We start from the raw sequence: 17,317 nt of genomic DNA on the forward strand, positions 1-17,317 counted from the left end.
GGTAGGGTGTGCATGGCGTGTAAGTGGCTCAAGTTGGAAGTGCCATTAGACAAGAGGCTGCTTTACATCTATAATTAATACCCTTGAGAAGTAAGTAAACTGGCCTTGTTTCTGGAGTGTTTTGTAATCATGGACATTCATGCTATTGTGCTTGTATTTCTAAATTTGGAAACAAAAGTGGTTGTGCATGGGAGCTGGTGGTGAGTAATGTTGGCTGTGTTGACCATAACTTTGTCTGTGGGCAACACGTGAGTATTTAGAAACATAGAACACCTATTGCACAATACAGGCCCTTCGGCCCACAAGGTTGTACTGAACATGTCCCTACCTTAGAAATTACTAGGGTTACCCATAGCCCTCTATTTTTCTTAGCTCCACGTACCTATCCAAAAGTCTCTTAAAAGACCCTATCGTATCCGCCTCCACCACTGTTGCCGGCAGCCCATTCCACGCACTCACCATTCTCTGCGTTTAAAAACAAAAACTTACCCCTGACATCTCCTCTGTACCTACTCCCAAACACTTTAAACCTGTGCCCTTTTGTGGCAGCCATTTCAGCCCTGGGAAAAAGCCTCTGACTATCCACATGATCAATGCCTCTCATCATCTTATACACCTCTATTAGGTCACCTCTCATCCTCCGTCGCTCCAAGGAGAAAAGGCTGAGTTCACTCAACCTGTTTTCATAAGGCATGCTCCCCAATCCAGGCAACATCTTTGTAAATCTCCTCTGCACCCTTTCTGTGGTTTCCACATCCTTCCTGTAGTGAGGCGACCAGAACTGAGCACAGCACTCCAAGTCGGGTCTGACCAGGATCCTATAGAGCTGCAACATTACCTCTCGGCTCCTAAATTCAATTCCTCGACTGTATGCCCTCTTAACCACAGAGTCAACCTGCGCAGCTGCTTTGAGCGTCCTATAGACTCGGACCCCAAGATCCCTCTGATCCTCCACATTGCCAAGAGTCTTACCATTAATACTATATTCTGCCATCATATTTGACCTACCAAAATGAACCACTTCACATTTAAAGCACTCACTTTAATCTCTGCCCTTCTCTTTTAAATTAAAGGGGGAGAAAGTGTCCAATTTGCACCCTGTTCTATTTTATGTCAATGCAGCATATAGCTTCTCGGGGAACAAATCATGCATTCAATTCAAACATACACCATTGATATTGCATGGGTTAGGTTATAGCTGGCTTGGAGGATTTCTAGATTTGTGCAGCTTTTAGCCAGATTAGCAGTATTAAGGAGGTTAACTGAAATGTGGATTGATCAAAATAGGACAATTCAGTGTATCAAGATCCTGTAAAAGAAAATGCATGATCAACAGGAAAACAAAATGGTACAGGAATCACTGGCTCAGTGAAACTGCAGCAGTTGCCTGGGGATGCTTTTCCACATAGCGTGAACCATTTTCTCTGCTATAATGGCATTGCAGTATCTTGGTTGGTGACTGCACCTACTGGTTTGACAATGCTGTAAAATGATTAATGCAATATGTCATTATGTGGGATGGCAGTTGAGTGAGCAAGCACTGCTCCCACAGGCTGGTGGCACATCTGGGTATCACAATGTGGTCTTCCCTACCTTGGGGACATCAAACGCAGACTAACAGTGTTGAGGTTTTTATTGGTGGTCTTAACACACCTTAACATGGATATACCCCCAGTACCAGGCCTGGTGAATCCTCAGAAGTTGTGTGAAACAAAAGAAGAAACTGAAAAGGCCCTTGCGGAGGTATCTGCATCATCTTTGGTCGTGGGTGAAGTTCTTGAAGACAGGAGACTGGCTGAAACTCTGTGCCCGTGATGTTGCTGCAAGCCAGTTTTTAATTATACCTGTAAATGGCTTTGTTGCCAAGTTTGCAGGTGATACAAAGATTGGCGGAGGGACAGGTAGTGTTGAGGAAACGGGTAGGATGCAGAAGGACTGAGACACATTCGGAGAATGGGCAAGAAAGTGGGAAATGAAATACAATGTTGGAAAGTGCATGGTCATGCACTTTAGTAGGAGAAACAAATGTGCGGACTATTTTCTAAATGGGAAGAAAATCCAGGAATCTGAGATGAAAAGAGACTTGGGAGTCCTGGAGCAGAACACCCTGAAGGTTAACTTGCAGGTTGAGTCAGTGGTGAGGAAGGCGAGATCCGTTATTAAGGACCTCCAGTACCCAGGACATGCCCTTTTCTCACTGTTACCATCAGGAAGGAGGTACAGAATCCTGAAGGCACACACTCAGCGATTCAGGAACAGCTTCTTTCCCTCTGCCATCCGATTCCTAAATGGACATTGAACCCTTGGACACTACCTCACTTTTTAAAATATACAGTATTTCTGATTTTTGCATGTTTTTTAATCTATTCAATATATTATACTGTAATTTATTATAATTTTATTTATTTTTTTCTCTTCTGTATTATGTATTACATTGAACTGCTGTGGCTGTTAACAAATTTCACATCACATGCCGGTGACAATAAACCTGATTCTGATTCTGTTAGCATTTATTTCAAGAGTTCTAGAATACCAGAGCAAAGATGTGATGGTGAGGCACTGGTGAGCCCTCACCTTGAGTATTGTGAACAGTTTTGGGCCCCTCATCTTAGAAAAGATGTGTTGGCATTGGAGAGGGTCCAGAAGAGGTTCACAAGGAAGATTCCAAGAATGAAAGGGTTATCATACAAGGAACGTTTGATGGCTTTAGGTCTGTACTCGCTGGAATTCAGAAGGATGAGTGAGGAATCCCATTGAAACCATTCAAAGGTTGAAAGGCCTAGACAGAGTAGATATAGAAAGGATGTTTTCCATGTTGGGAGAGTCTCGGACAAGAGGGCACAGCCTCAGGATGGAGGGGTGCCCTTTCAATACAGAGATGCAGAAAAATTTCTTTAGCCATAGGGTGGTAAATTTGTGGAATTTGTTGCCACATGCAGCTGTGGAGGCCAGGTCATTGGGTGTACTTAAGGTGGAGATTGATAGGTCCTTGATTGGACATTGCATCAAAGGTTACAAGGAGAAGGCTGGAAACTTGGATTGAGGAGGAGTTTTAAAAAAAAAAGGATCAGCCATGATTGAATGGTGGAGCAGACTCAGTGAGCCAGATGGCTAATTCTGCTCCTTTGTCTTATGGTCTTATGGTCTAAGTTAGTGTACTTGTCCTACTGCTCTAATAGAAACATAGAAAATTGGTGCAGGAGTAAGGCCATTCGGCCCTTCAGTACGATCATGGCTGATCATCCCACTCAGAACCCTGTACCTGTAATGCAGGGGTCCCCAACCTTTTTTGCAACGCAGACCGGTTTATTATTGACAATATTCTTGTGGACTGGCTGACCCCAGAGTTAGGGGGGTGGGGGTAGGGTTGCCAACGGACAAGAGTAGCTGTCAAATATGTTGTGTTTACCCCGAGAAAGACTACAATGACCATGAAGCCTTGCATGGGTACCAGTGCGCGTGCGTGACTTGTGCATGCGTGTACGTGCCGACTTTTTTTTCTACAAATCATTTTTGGCAATTCTGTTCGGGGGGCGGTGTTGATCACGACTGGAATATAGGTGATAAGTGGCTAATACATTCAATTTCGTTTCTAAAAGGGTTTATCTAACGAATTTAATATTAAACACACAGCACATATTTTCCTCGCATGAATATAGTGGTAAGTCAATTATCAGGGGAGGACAGGGGAGCTTGAAGTAAGTGTTGAACGAACTTCCAGTAGAAGTGGTAGAGGCAGGTTTGATGTTATCATTTAAAGAAAAATAGGATATGTGTATGGACAGGAAAGGAATGGAGGGTTATGGGCTGAGTGCAAGTCGGTGGGCCGAGGTGAGAGTAGCGTTCGGCACGGACTAGAAGGGCAGAGATGGCCTGTTTCCGTGCTGTAATTGTTATATGGTTATATAAGTCAATAGCATCATAACATTTTAAGTAACGTTTGGATATTAAACACACAGCTCATATTTTCCCCGTATGAACATTGCAACACACCAATATCGCTGAATCAGTGGGAGCCCTGGGCTTGTTTTCCTGCAACAAGACGGTCCCATCGAGGGGTGATGGGAGACAGCGATACTCGAACGGGGTTCCTATGTCCAGTCTATTCTGCAATTTAGTTTTCGTTCCGTTCATTGCAGAGATATGTTGGAAATAGAAGCAACGTTTTCAGTGCTTTCGTGGCTATCTCAGGATATTTAGCCTTGACTTTGATCCGGAATGCCAGCGGAGATGTTATATCAAATGTACTTTTCAGCCTGCCGTCATTTGCAAGCTCGAGGAGTTGATTTCCTTCCCGTGCTGACATGGATGACGTGCGGGTAATGACCTCACATGAGTAATGACCTTGCGTGCGTTCAAGCTCAACAGTGGGTGTGACAGGGAATGAGGAAAGATGCAGCTGACTCATCAAATCATATCGTTTCCTTGCGGCCCAGTAGCGAATGCTTTGCGGCCTGGTACCAGTCCGCGGCCTAGTGGTTGGGGACAGCTGCTCTAATGCTGTACTGTTAATTAGGACGGGCAACAAAGACAAGCCAGGGAGCTATAGGCTGGTGTGCCTAAAATCACTGGTGGGATTTTGAGGAACTGGATCTACCAGCATTTGATTGATAAGGATTGATAAGGGATAGACAGCACTATCTTGTCCATGGAAAATCATGTCCCACAATCAGTTGGATTTTTTTTGGAAGAAGTAATCAAGGAGATTAATGAGGTCAAAGTAGTGGACGTTGTCTATATGAGATTTAGCGAGGGATTTGGCAAGGTGCTGCATGAAAGATTGCACGCAGGGCTAGCAAAGTGAATACATAATTAACTTGACGGTTGGAACCAGAGGTTGATGGTTGAAGATTGGTGTTTTTTGGATTAGAAGGCTGCGATGAGTGGTGTGCCACATGGATTTGTACTGGGTCTGTTGTTTGTCATGTAAACCATTTGGGTGAGAGTGTACAAGGCATGCTTAATAGGTTTGCAGATGACCTTGACATAGGTAGTATTGTAGTCAGTGAAGAAGGTTATCAAAAATTATAGGGAGAAATTGATCAGCTGGGTAAATTGCTGAAGAATGGCATGGCATTCGATTTGGATAAGTGTGAGGTGATGAATTTTGGGAAGTTAAATCAAGGTTGGGCTTTCACAGTATGGAAGTGTGGGGAGTGTGGTAGAGCAAAGGAACCAATGAGTTTATGGACATAGTTCCCTGAAAGTGATATAATTGATAGTGTAGTGAAAAGGGTATTTGACATGCTGTCTTTCATCAATCAGAGGACTGAGTGTAGGACTTGGGACGCTGTGATGCATCTGTAGAAAATGTTGGTGAGGGTGCACCTGAACCATTGTTAATAATTATGGTTGTGAGGCTGCACCTGAACCATTGTTAATAATTATGGTTATTCTGTTATTGGAAAGATACAATTAAGCTGGGAAGAGTGCAAGTAAATGTTGGGCAGCTAGGACTTTATTCCTTAGAACGAAGGAGACTTACTGGAACCCTCAGAGGTGTATAAAATCATGAGAGATGCACAGATGGAATGAATGTATATAGCTTTTCCTTCAGGGAAAGGGAAGCAAAGGCTAGAGGGCATAGATTTAATGTGAGAGGAGGAAGATTTAAAAGGGACCTGGGGGGTGGGGGGGACAACTTTACACCGAGAGTTATATGTATATAGAATGAACTGTCAGAGGCAGTTACTATAACATCTAAAAGAAACTTGGACAAGTACATGGATGGGAAAGATTTGAAGGGATACTGCCCAAATCGTGGCAAATGGGACGAGCTTATATGGGCATCTTGGTCTATACGAGTGAGTTGGGCTAAAGGGCCCATTTCTGTGCTGTATTGGCTAAATCCTTGTGCAGAATACCTTGGTTAAGCCCACAAGGGAGACCTTGAACTTCCAGTTGGCTGTCACTATAATTTTGCATCTCACTTCCTCTCAGTTCTTTGGTTGCCTTTGGAGTTTAAATGAGCATCAGTCCAAGCTTAAGAGGCAGCACGTTTTCTGATCAGGCTGATTACAACCTTCATCTCAATGTTGGTTTCAATGATTTCATATTACCAGCTGTTCCAGTCCTGCATCACACCTTTTGTGCAGGGCTGTGTGCTGAGCCCAATGTTGTACACTCTGCTGCCGTGTGACTACACGGCCAAACACCCGAGTAATCACATTGTCAGGTTTGCCGATGACACGATGGTGGTGGGGCTCATCACCAACATTGATGAAATTGCCGACAGAGAGCTCGGTGCTGAGTGCCATGCAAATAACCTCTTCCTTAATGTCAACAAGGCAAAGGAGATGGTTATCGACTTAAGAAGGACTCGCACCACTCAGTCCTGCCTTTATATCAGAGGCACAAGCAGTTTCGAATTCCTGGGAGGGTACATCTTACACAACCTCTCGTGGTCGTAGAACTCAATCTACACAATCATGCAAGCTCACCAACGCCTCCACTTTGTGAGGAGGCTGAAGAGAGCTGGACTATGCACATCCGTATTTGTGTGTAGTCCTACAGATATGCAGAAGAAAGCATCATAGCTTGCTGCATTACTGCATGGTACTGCACTGCAGAGGACAGGAAGGCTCTGCAACGGGGAGTCAAAACTGGCCAATGCATCACCAGCACTTGCCTACCTGCCAGCAATGACATACATACAAAAAGGTGTCGAGGAAAAAGTCCAGCACCGTCATCAAGGATCCTACCCACTCTACTCATGGACCATATGTACCACTCCGATCGGAGAGGAGGCTATGTAGTATCCATGCCAAGCCAACCATATGCAAAAACAGTGACTTTCCCCAAGTAGGAAGGCTGATCAACATCACCACCCACTGACTCTGTCCATTCACACACTCCCATCATCACTGATTTATTATTTCCTGTCAGAGTCGTCATATATATATATATATATAGACACTCCTGTGCCTAGTATCACTTTGTGGACATATTTTACCATCAGTCTATATATGTAAGCTATCTCATGTATTTATAATTATTGTGTTTTTATTATGTTTTTAAATTATTGTTTACTTCATATTTTTTGTGCTGTATCAGATTCAGAGCAACAATAATTTTGTTCTCACTTGTGTTGTGTAATAGATATGACATTAAACAATCTTGAATCTTTTTTTTTGGCTCTTGCCTCCTGTGGTAATTTGGGATTTCTTTTGTCTTGTTCGTTAACTGTTACTGTCCCAGCTGCCTCCAGCACCGTTATTTGGGCTCTTCTGGTCTCCACATTGACATGGACCCGTTTAGTTTGTTTACTCCACTCGGACCAGTCCCACTGTGACAATGAGACACCATCATTATGTGCAAGATATAATGTCCATTATCTTCAAATTTTTCCTGCTCTGCTGAAAGGTCATTGCCCTCAATTATCAAATCTACTTCCTTCTCCACAGGTTTTCCAGCATTTTCTATTTTTATTATCGCGTATATTTCTGCTAGTGGGCAAAAATATTATTTTAAAACTGAGCAACTCGCATAAGATGGTTCATCTGTTGGGGTTGGACTAGAGCTTTCAATCTTAATGAGACTGATGAGAAGTAGGGTTGTTCTGAACAGTAGCAGAAAATGAAGCAGAGGGATGGGAACAGTGAAAGCATAGTGACCAATCAGTAATTTTAGAATCAAACCTTTGAAAAGGCTGCCTTGTACTTGCAAATAGTTACAGTTTGGTGCCAGGTGAGAGCAACGTTGGTATGGGTGGAAAATTTTCCAGAAATGGAGGGAATAGTTTGGATGAGTGCAGTATTACAACATTCGGGGTTAAAAATACTTATACTTTATTGTCTCCAAACAATTGATACTAGAGCGTACAATCATCACAGCGATATTCGATTCTGCCCTTCGTGCTCCCTGGAGTACAAATCGATAGTAAATATTAAAAAATTAAATTATAAATCATAAATAGAAAATAGAAAAGGGAAAGTAAGGTAATGCAAAAAAAACCGAGAGGCAAGTCCGGATATTTGGAGGGTACGGCCCAGATCTGGGTCAGGATCCGTTCAGCAGTCTTATCATAGTTGGAAAGAAGCTGTTCCCAAATCTGGCCGTATGAGTCTTCAAGCTCCTGAGCCTTCTCCCGGAGGGAAGAGGGACGAAAAGTGTTTTGGCTGGGTGGGTCGTGTCCTTGATTATCCTGTCAGCACTGCTCCGACAGCGTGTGGTATAATGTGAGTCCAAGGATGGAAAATTGGTTTGTGTGATGTGCTGGGCTGTGTTCACGATCTTCTGTAGCTTTTTCAGTCTCGGACAGGACAACTTCCGTACCAGGTTGTGATGCACCCCAGAAGAATGCTTTCTACGGTGCATCTATAAAAATTAGTGAGAGTTTTAGGGGACAGACCAAATTTCCTTAGCTTCCTTAGGAAGTAAAGGCACTGGTGGGCTTTCTTGGCAGTGGACTGAGCTTGGTTGGACCAGGTCAGGTCATTTGTGATGTTGACCCCGAGGAACTTAAAGATTTTGACCTGTTCCACTTGCGAATAAGATGAGTATTTAAAGTAGAGAAATTAAATATGTAGGGAGATAGAGGGCAATTGGAATAGTTCTACAGTTGTGTTAGTAATTGTGCCCCTGTTTCATATTCAGCTCTTAAAAAGACTTCATTATTGTTGTACAATGTATGTGACTGCTTCAGGCCACTCATTGAAGAAGAAATTGTACTTTTAAGAATACTGAATCAGGAAAGTGCAGCACCATGTAATACTAGATAGAGCTAAAATTTTCTTTGCTACTGTTTTCAGTGCATACATTGTTTAAAAAAATTCCCACGAATTTCCAATTTCATTTCGCATACGTCTGCCTTCACCCCACCTGGGATAGGGTTCCTCTTGTCCTCACCTATCATCCCACCGGCCTCCACGTCCAGCATATAATTCTCAAGATCCCACCGCCAATCATATCTTTCCCTTTCCTTTCCCCCCCGCCCACTTTCTGGTTTCCACAGGGATTGCTCCCCACGTGACTCCCTTGTCCATTTGTCCCTCCCTATTGATCTCCCTCCTGACACTTATCCTTGCAAACGGAGCAAGTGCTACACCTGCCCCTACACCTCCCCCCTCACTACCATTTAGGGCCTCAAGCAGTCCTGCCAGGTGAAGCGACACTTTACCTGTGGGTCTGTTGGGGTCATCTACTGTATCTAGTGCTCCCGGTGTGGCCGTCTGTACATTGGTGAGACCTGACGCAGATTGAGAGACTGCTTTAAGCACCTAACGCTCCGTCTGCCAGAAAATGCGGGATCTCCCTGTGACCACCCATTTTAATTCCACTTCCCATTACCATTCCGACACATCAGTCCATGGCCTCCTTTTCTGTCGCGATGAGGCTAGACTCAGGTTGGAGGAGCAACACCTTATATTCCACCTGGGTAGCTTCAGACCTGATGGCATGAACATCGATTTCTCAAACTTCCAGTCAAGGCCCCACCCCTCTCCTTCACCATTCCTGTTTTCCTTTCTCACCTTATCTCCTGCCCCTTTTCTTTCTTCCATGTTCTTCTATCCTCCAATAGATTTCCCCCCTTCTTCAGCCCTGTATCTCTTTCAACGATTAACTTCCCAGCTCTTCTCTTCACCCCTCCTGGTTTCACCTCTCACTTGTGTTTCTTCCCCCCCCCCCTTCCAAATCTGACTCCGCATCATTTTTCTTCAGTCCTGATGAAGGGCCTTGGCAAGAAACTTTGTACTCTTTCCTGTTGATGTTGTCTGGCCTGCTTAGTTCCTCCAACACTTTGTGTGTGTGTGTGTGTGTGTGTGTGTGTGTGTTGCTATTCAAAGCATGTTTGAAGAGTTTAAATTATAGTAAGTAGTTGAAAAATATAGGTAGTGTGAGGTAGAAATCCTAACAGTGGCATAGAAAGAAATGAGGTGCAACCGATTGGGGTTCCAGTTGTTTATTTTCCTGAAAGCATCATGTTATGGCAAAACCAGGATGGCTGTATTTTTTATTTTCTTAGTGAGAAATGTGCCCTAGCAAATTGTAATGACACACTTGTAGGAGAATTATCTGACATTGTTGACAAGTTGTGGATGGTGCATTACACACAACATCTCACCCTGTCAAAATCTTAATTCTTCTACAAGCCCACTATCTCTGCTCCCTCATATTTAAAAGCTTCCTCCACAGTTATCACTTAAATCAACTACTCTATGCCAACACCTCATTTCTTTCACTATTTCGTTTTCCCCTCACAAATTGCCTCGGATACTTTGAAGATGTTTTCTGAAACCAATAAAATTTATTTTGACCTTTGTTTCCACAGCAGAGGTAATGACAGCATAAACTCTAAAGTTAGACTCTGTTTTCCTCTCGCAGTTAATTTATACCAATGTTGCCTGGAGAATTGATTAGCAAATGCCAAGGCATGCGCAAGATTAAATCAGAAGGGAAGTAACCAATGATTAATCCAGTGGTCCTGTTAATATATGACTTATTGCTGAATTGTATGTAAGCCCTTGTGTATTAATTTACTAATGGTTTGCAGTAATATTTGCCTTATTTAAGATTTTTAAGATTCTTTTAACCCTTTGGGGTAAAAGCCATTCAAAGATTACTTTAAACAAAATATATAGAAGTTAATTTTGTTTCATAATCATAGATGCATATATTTTAAAAATGAGTCTTTTAAAAAATACACGCAATAAATGGAATGAAGAAAAAAAATGAAATTTTGCTATACAGCTTTCACTTATTATTTTATTACTGAGGCTGCAATTGGCATCTTTTAGAAGATGATAATATTCTACAGGGCTTTGTTGTTGTCAATTTAACCTAGTGTCATGGATATTTCTATATCCTATTTTTCAGTTCAAATCATTATTTGATTTCAAAGCATTTATTATTTTCAGAATATTAATTGGTCTGTATTTTTAGCAATGTAATTAATTTATTATGGTAATTTATTAAGAAAATTTGTAATATGCTAATACTCCACACCTCATGATGACTAACGTTATCTTACAAAACTGTAACCATGATCCCACTTTACTACTTAAATGCAGCAAATTTACATGAATTAGTTTTGTAGTATTGGACCTATTATCATTACATTCTTCTCTACAGGGAAGTGGTAGAGATTAGCAAGTTAATATGAACTGCAAGGTGGCAGAAGTTCCAACAGGTTTTGTAATGGCTAATTTGTGTTAATGATGTCATGAATGATCATTAATTTTGTCATTCATCAAGATGTTAGTTCCATGTGATTGATATTTGCCAAGAAATAAGCAGTAAGACAATTCAGAATGGTTTTGCTCAAAACTGTGGTTTCAAGCATTCAGACTTGGAGGTGCCAGAAGTAGCTGGGAGTGAAGATGAACTATGAAAAGTTTGAAGGTATCAACAAACATCTTGAATGTTACAATGAAAATGAAGATTTGGAGGATGCAGCTGTCAAAGGCATTGTATGAAGACAGGCCATTATCTGATTAGGTGTCTGCATTGATTTTATTCATTTACAGTTGATCAAGAGAACACAGCAGATGAATTCCTCCAATAACTCTTAGGAACTAATACTGTTTTATAGTACTGTAGAGATATTGGTTGTGTTCTAATTTGTTCTCTATTTCATTTAAATACATAATTTGTAACTCAGATGGGGTTGCCTTTATTATGCATTTTTGAACTATATCCATGAATCTTAGGGTAATTGGGGCAGCTGTTTAATGGGGCCAAAATGTACAGGTCTTGATGTGTCCCAATTAACCAGAATCCACTGTAATCTATTGTATTATTTTTCTTTTTGAGTCTGTCTGATGTTTAGCACCTAAGATATTCTTTTATTAAGCTTGTATATGAAATAGGAAGATATTGACAATAAAGACGGCGTGTAACTGCAGTCCAGCAAAGAATATTAAGACAATTCAGAACTGCTTTGCTCACTGCAGTTTCAAGCATTAAGGCTTGGAAATGCTGGAAACAGCCAGGAGTGAAATGAATGATTTCATTACTTCAAGTTCAGAACTATGAAGAATTTGAAGATATCAACAATCACCTGGAATGTTAGAATGAAAATGAAGATCTGCTGGCTACATTGTATGAAGACGGTCACTAGGCATTATCTGCACTTGGTCTTTGCACTGATTTTGTTCATTAACAGTCAATCATAAGAACATGGCAGTGTACAATGGATGAATTCCTCCATCGATAACCAGTACACAGTTTTACAGTACTGTAGTGGCAGAGTTCTAATTTGTTCTGTACTTCATTTAAATATATAATTTGTTGCTCAGTTATACGGTAATTTGTCTTTTTTAAAAAATACCTTTTTAACTATTCCCATGAAACTTTTGCTCATTGGGGCGGGGCTTAATTGGGCCAAAATGTACTGGTCCTGATGGGTCCCAATTAACTGGAATTCACTGTATAGGGTGAGAATTTAATAGTTTTAAGTAACTTTATAATGATAAGGGTTATAGAGGCATAGAGCACTACAGCACAGAAACAAGGCCTTCATCCCACCTAGTCTGTGCCGAAATATTATCATGCCAAGTCCCATCGGCCTACACGTGGACAATAACCCTTCAAACCCCTCTCATCCATTTACTTGTCCAAACGTCTCTTAAATATTGAAATCAATCTGGCGTCCACCATTTCGTTGGCAGTTCATTCCACATGCACATTCTCCTCTGAGTGAGGAAGTTCCCCTTCATGCTCCCCTTAAACATTTCCCTTTCACCTTTAACCCTTGACCTTTAGTTCTGGTATCACCCAACCACAGTGCGGGGGAGGGGGAAGCCTCCTTTCTATACCCCTCATAATTTTGTAAACCTTTTAAATCTCCCCTCATTCTGCTATGCTCTCAAGAATAAAGTCCTAACCTATTCAACTTTTTCATGTAACTCAGGTCTTCAAGTCCTGACAACATCCCTGTTATCATTAATGAAACATCAAACAACCTCTATTACCCAGAATGGGAACAATTTCAACTGATGCTAGAATATTGAAAGTTGTTATTGGACTTTGCCAGCATGTCAAAATTTTAAATTATTATTGATTTCTTCTGTGTTTCCCTAAATGTAAGGCTTATTCCAATTTTCTCCGAATTTGATTCTAATTTACTGTGTTCCTCCATCTGTTTCTTTCTCTTTGTTCTTAAGTCTCATCGTTCAAGAGAGCAGGTGTTTCTGCTCTTTATTGGGTTTGCCATGTGCTATTGACCATGCTATAAGTGTCATAAAAAATTTACTCCCAGCAAACTATGATGGAATGGAATCTTAACTTAAGATCAATGGTACATGCTGTGATATGTCACACGCCAGCATTTTTGAACTATTGGTGGTGGCATCCGTTAGTCTCGCGAGACCATGGATCTGCGCCTGGAAGGTCTTGCTTCAGTCTGTGTTAGAGCAGCGTCTGTTGTGGCTGTAGGGGCCCACACGGGAGTGACAGTCTCAGCTGCATCGACTGCACTTGAAGGTGCTGTCCTTCAGTGTTATCTTGGCGCTGTTTTTCCGACGAGTGCGCTTTTCTTTAGCAGCTAGCCTCAGCTTCTCCTCTCCTCTTTTTAGACCTCTGCGTAGTTCCAGCCTCCAGTGAGAGTGGTCGCTTGCGATGTCCTCCCACCTCTCGATGTTCATTTTCAGTGACTTCATGTCTGTCTTGCATGTTAAAAATGCTATTTGAATCAGTGCAGTGAATGTTGTTAATATTGTGAAAATCAAATATTATATCTCAAAGTTGAAGCTTTGCCTCTACACCACCAGATCAGGATCACAGTGAGCTGGAGTTCTGATTTATGGAGAAACTGTACATCTTTCCAAGGACAATAGAATTGAATTCTTTCTGTTATATATTGTACAGCTGTAGATGGGATTGACAGTTTTCTAATCTTGGGTTTTGTGTTTTTTAATTAATTTCAGATGGAGCACAGACATCGAAAGAAGGATACCCCCATTCCAACAAGCACCCACCACCTCTTTCTTCAAATGAAAAGTTTGATGTGTGCTAATTTAGGGGAAGAACTTGAGGTCTTCTTTTCGATTTATGACAGCCGGGAGAATCAGCCCATCAGGTGATCTTACATGGTTTTGTTTTAGGAACAACAGTTGACTCTTGTATGTGATTGCAATAGATCTTGTACACTGTAAACCTGCTGTTTCGTCTGCTGTTGATGTGGTGGTGGCATCCGTTAGTCTAGTGAGACCATGGATCTGCACCTGGAAAGTCTTGCTTCAGTTAAAAAAAAAAAAAAATGCTGCTTTCCGTGTTGTGCCGTCGCAGTGAGGCTACACTGGCGTGTCCTCTCCAGGGCGCAGGCCTGGGCAAGGTCGTATGGAAGACTGGCAGTTGCCCATGCTGCAAGTCTCCCCTCTCCATGACACCGATGTTGTCCAAGGGAAGGGCAAGGGCCGATACAGCTTGGCACCAGTGTCGTCGCAGGAGTTGCCAGAACGAGGTTGAAGGCAACATTGAACTGCCTTAGGGACTCCAGCTCCAGATTTGTCCTCAGGGTTTACTCCCGAAGCCCTTCCCATCAGTGGGTATGGCTCCAAGGCAGCAGAGGTTTGAAATCAGAGTTTCCCTCTCTTAGATGGACTGCCTTCCCAGGCTGATGAGCTCCAGCTACCTGAAGCACTGGTTTTAAGGCGCCAGGACCCGCCTTCGCCCCATCTCCTGTCAGTAGAAACAGTTCTGCTGGGCTTAGAGGCTAAGCCACATGAGAAGGCCAGGAGTTGGACTTAGTTGTCAGAGGCTATTTGAGGCACATACCGTGAGGAGCACTTTTAGGTACTGGGAGCTTGTCCCCACTACCACCCCTTGGCTTGACAACCTTGGAACCTTGCTATCGACGTAACAGGCGATTTCAGCAAAGGTTCTGTGAGGGTTATGTCTCTCATTCAAACGCTACCAATGAACACCCGAAAAAAGTTTGGTTTATCAGCTTTTCTTATACTTGCTCTAATTTCAGAGTAGAATATAGTCTGAAACTAAGACATGGGACACTTGTTTATAAACTATCATGAACAATGGCGTTTGATTAATACCTCTGAAAATCAATTTGTCAAAAAGTATCCTAACCAATGATTATCTCCTCATATGAGAGCATTGTTTTTTTTAACTTATCAGAAATTTACAAAGGCTGCACACAATTTTTAGTTATAACATAGTGCAATGATCAGTTTAATCCTAAATTTTAAACGAAATCTGGTGTTTATGAGTGTTTTTGGACCCAAATGATTCTGCTTTATTTTAGGATCCACTTTAAGGTTTTGCTGACATGTATAGTTCACAGAAACTTGATGATGATTACTGTAGTAGAGAAAGTGACCAGTTCTTTAGACAATGGGGCATCCGATGCAGTGTTTTTGTACGTTGTTGAAACCTGACTTGTGCTGAATGCAATTTATGATGGAGTCCACCTCAGAGAGGTCTCCATCTCTGGAGCAATAAAATAATACAGTTCAAGCTAGGCTTTTTAGTAGTCGGTTTGTTTATTAATTTTGTTAATTATATCAAATTTCAGCATGTTACTCAAATAAAATGTCTTTTTCCCTGGATAAAAAGCCATAACCAAATGTATATCTTCCTTTTCTAAAGCTTTGGTTTGCAACAGCCCCAAAAATGACTTGGCTGTTTTCATCTTCTGAGCAATTTGAATCAAAAGGATGTCCAATAATGGCTGTTCTTGTTCATGTGGGAGTTGAGGACAAGTGATGATTCATCTCAAAAATATCAACTGGAAACCCGTTGAGGTCTAACTATGAAGTAACTTAATTTGGTGTGGTTATGTGGTTTAATAACAATTTTTCCTCATCATGTGTGAAATTAAAAAAGCCTTTCATGCAGAAATACTTAGAGCAAATTCTTAGTTAAAGTGGACTTTTAATTTATTCTGTTATTTTGGTGGTGATTTTCTTAATCCTTCATTAAATAGGATAAAAGCATTCTTGCCTTTAGAAAGCTGATTATCTAGCAGTATAATAGCATAGAATTAGACTAGTTATCGGCCTATAGTTGTCTAACAGAAAAGTTTGGGGAGGTTGTGAGGTTTGAAGTTTGGTTGCATAATACAAAGAAAGCACCACCAATTTACAGAGTAGCCTCTGTTTGGGAAGATTAATACTTCATTACCATGAAACAAGGACAAAGGGTCTCATGCTGCTCATGCCTAACTGTGTTCATGCAGGTTGATGGCTGCTGTTTCTAGATATTGCAAGTTTCTGATTTACAATCCCACTCTGGCGATCAGATCTTGGCAATTACCTCTGTCTTACATTTGCATGGAGCAGCACCTGTTTGATGGTGTTGCATAGAACTGGCTTCCACAGTCAAATAGATTTTGTTTAATGAAGTTTTCCAGGCTGTGGAATAGACTCCTGGCTAATTTCAGAGCACTGAACCATAACACACAATTAAGCAGTCCTGAAATTAAGGAATGTAGTTTGCGCCTTACCACTTAGAGCAAAAGGTTGCCTTGGGATTAGTGGTAATAAAATAGATAGGTTAATTCTCCCAACTGCTTCCTAGTGGTTTTGTTTTTAATACATTGTATGTTTAAATTAAGCTCCTAAATAACAGCACTGACCACCCAGACTGCAGAATGTTGTAACGCTGTTTTAATTAAATGTGAATGTTCTTGACAAACAATCACCAGATTTTAATATTTCAGCTCAATTTTTATACTTTTTTAATCTTGCTTTCCAATAGCCTTGATTATAGTTTGAGGGTTATGGGGGTCATCGGATAAAGCTGTTGTAAAAAGCTTTTGACTTCAATTTAGCTGAACATTATTGTACACTCTGGAGGTGGCCAAATACAATTGGTGCAGTTTTATCACCACTAGGGAAACACATGATTGGAGTTTCTCATGTGCCTTTTTAAACATGATCTGTAAGTGACCTCTTGAAGATGGTGTTATTCTTAAATGCTTGTTTGCCGGAATTCTATCCTTAAACTTCAGACGAGCTCTCATTATGGCCTGGAAACTGAATTTGGGACCCTTCAATAACCTAATAAATCATGGTGAATTGCTACTTTGCAAGATTCCAATAATCTGAGTGCCTTACTTTCTGCTGCAGATTGAGTTACCAGTGGTTATTAGTCCATTTATCAGCCTTAACACTTTTGGGCCTGTAATATACTCTTAGTGCATCCTTCCAATCTGCTGTCATCGCTGATCTCCTTAAATGGAGTTCTTGATGTTTCCATACTAGCAATATACTGCTTGTTTCAACCATGCTTTCCCTCCTGCCTTAACTTTGCCCCAAAATTTCCATGTTTCTAATTTTTTTTCATGCTTTCTCTAACCATCTGCACTAACTCTAAATCTGCTGGGAATCACATCATCTTCATCTTCAGGTCTGGGGTTTGT

At 41.3% G+C, this 17,317-nt stretch overlaps 1 protein-coding gene across 3 annotated transcripts in view; it reads left to right on the forward strand.

Moving 5' to 3' along the window:
* The window catches only part of dock4a (dedicator of cytokinesis 4a), a 365,685-nt gene that overhangs the window by 125,302 nt on the left and 223,066 nt on the right, over nucleotides 1-17,317 (forward strand). For all 3 annotated transcript variants that reach the window (XM_072267619.1, XM_072267621.1, XM_072267620.1), the window contains exon 8: nucleotides 13,866-14,017. In XM_072267619.1, the coding sequence (XP_072123720.1) occupies nucleotides 13,866-14,017 (152 nt within the window). The remainder of the gene's footprint in view (nucleotides 1-13,865; nucleotides 14,018-17,317) is intronic.

This window comes from Mobula birostris, chromosome 9 (genome assembly GCF_030028105.1).
Source record: "Mobula birostris isolate sMobBir1 chromosome 9, sMobBir1.hap1, whole genome shotgun sequence".
NCBI classification, from domain to species: Eukaryota; Metazoa; Chordata; class Chondrichthyes; order Myliobatiformes; family Myliobatidae; genus Mobula; species Mobula birostris.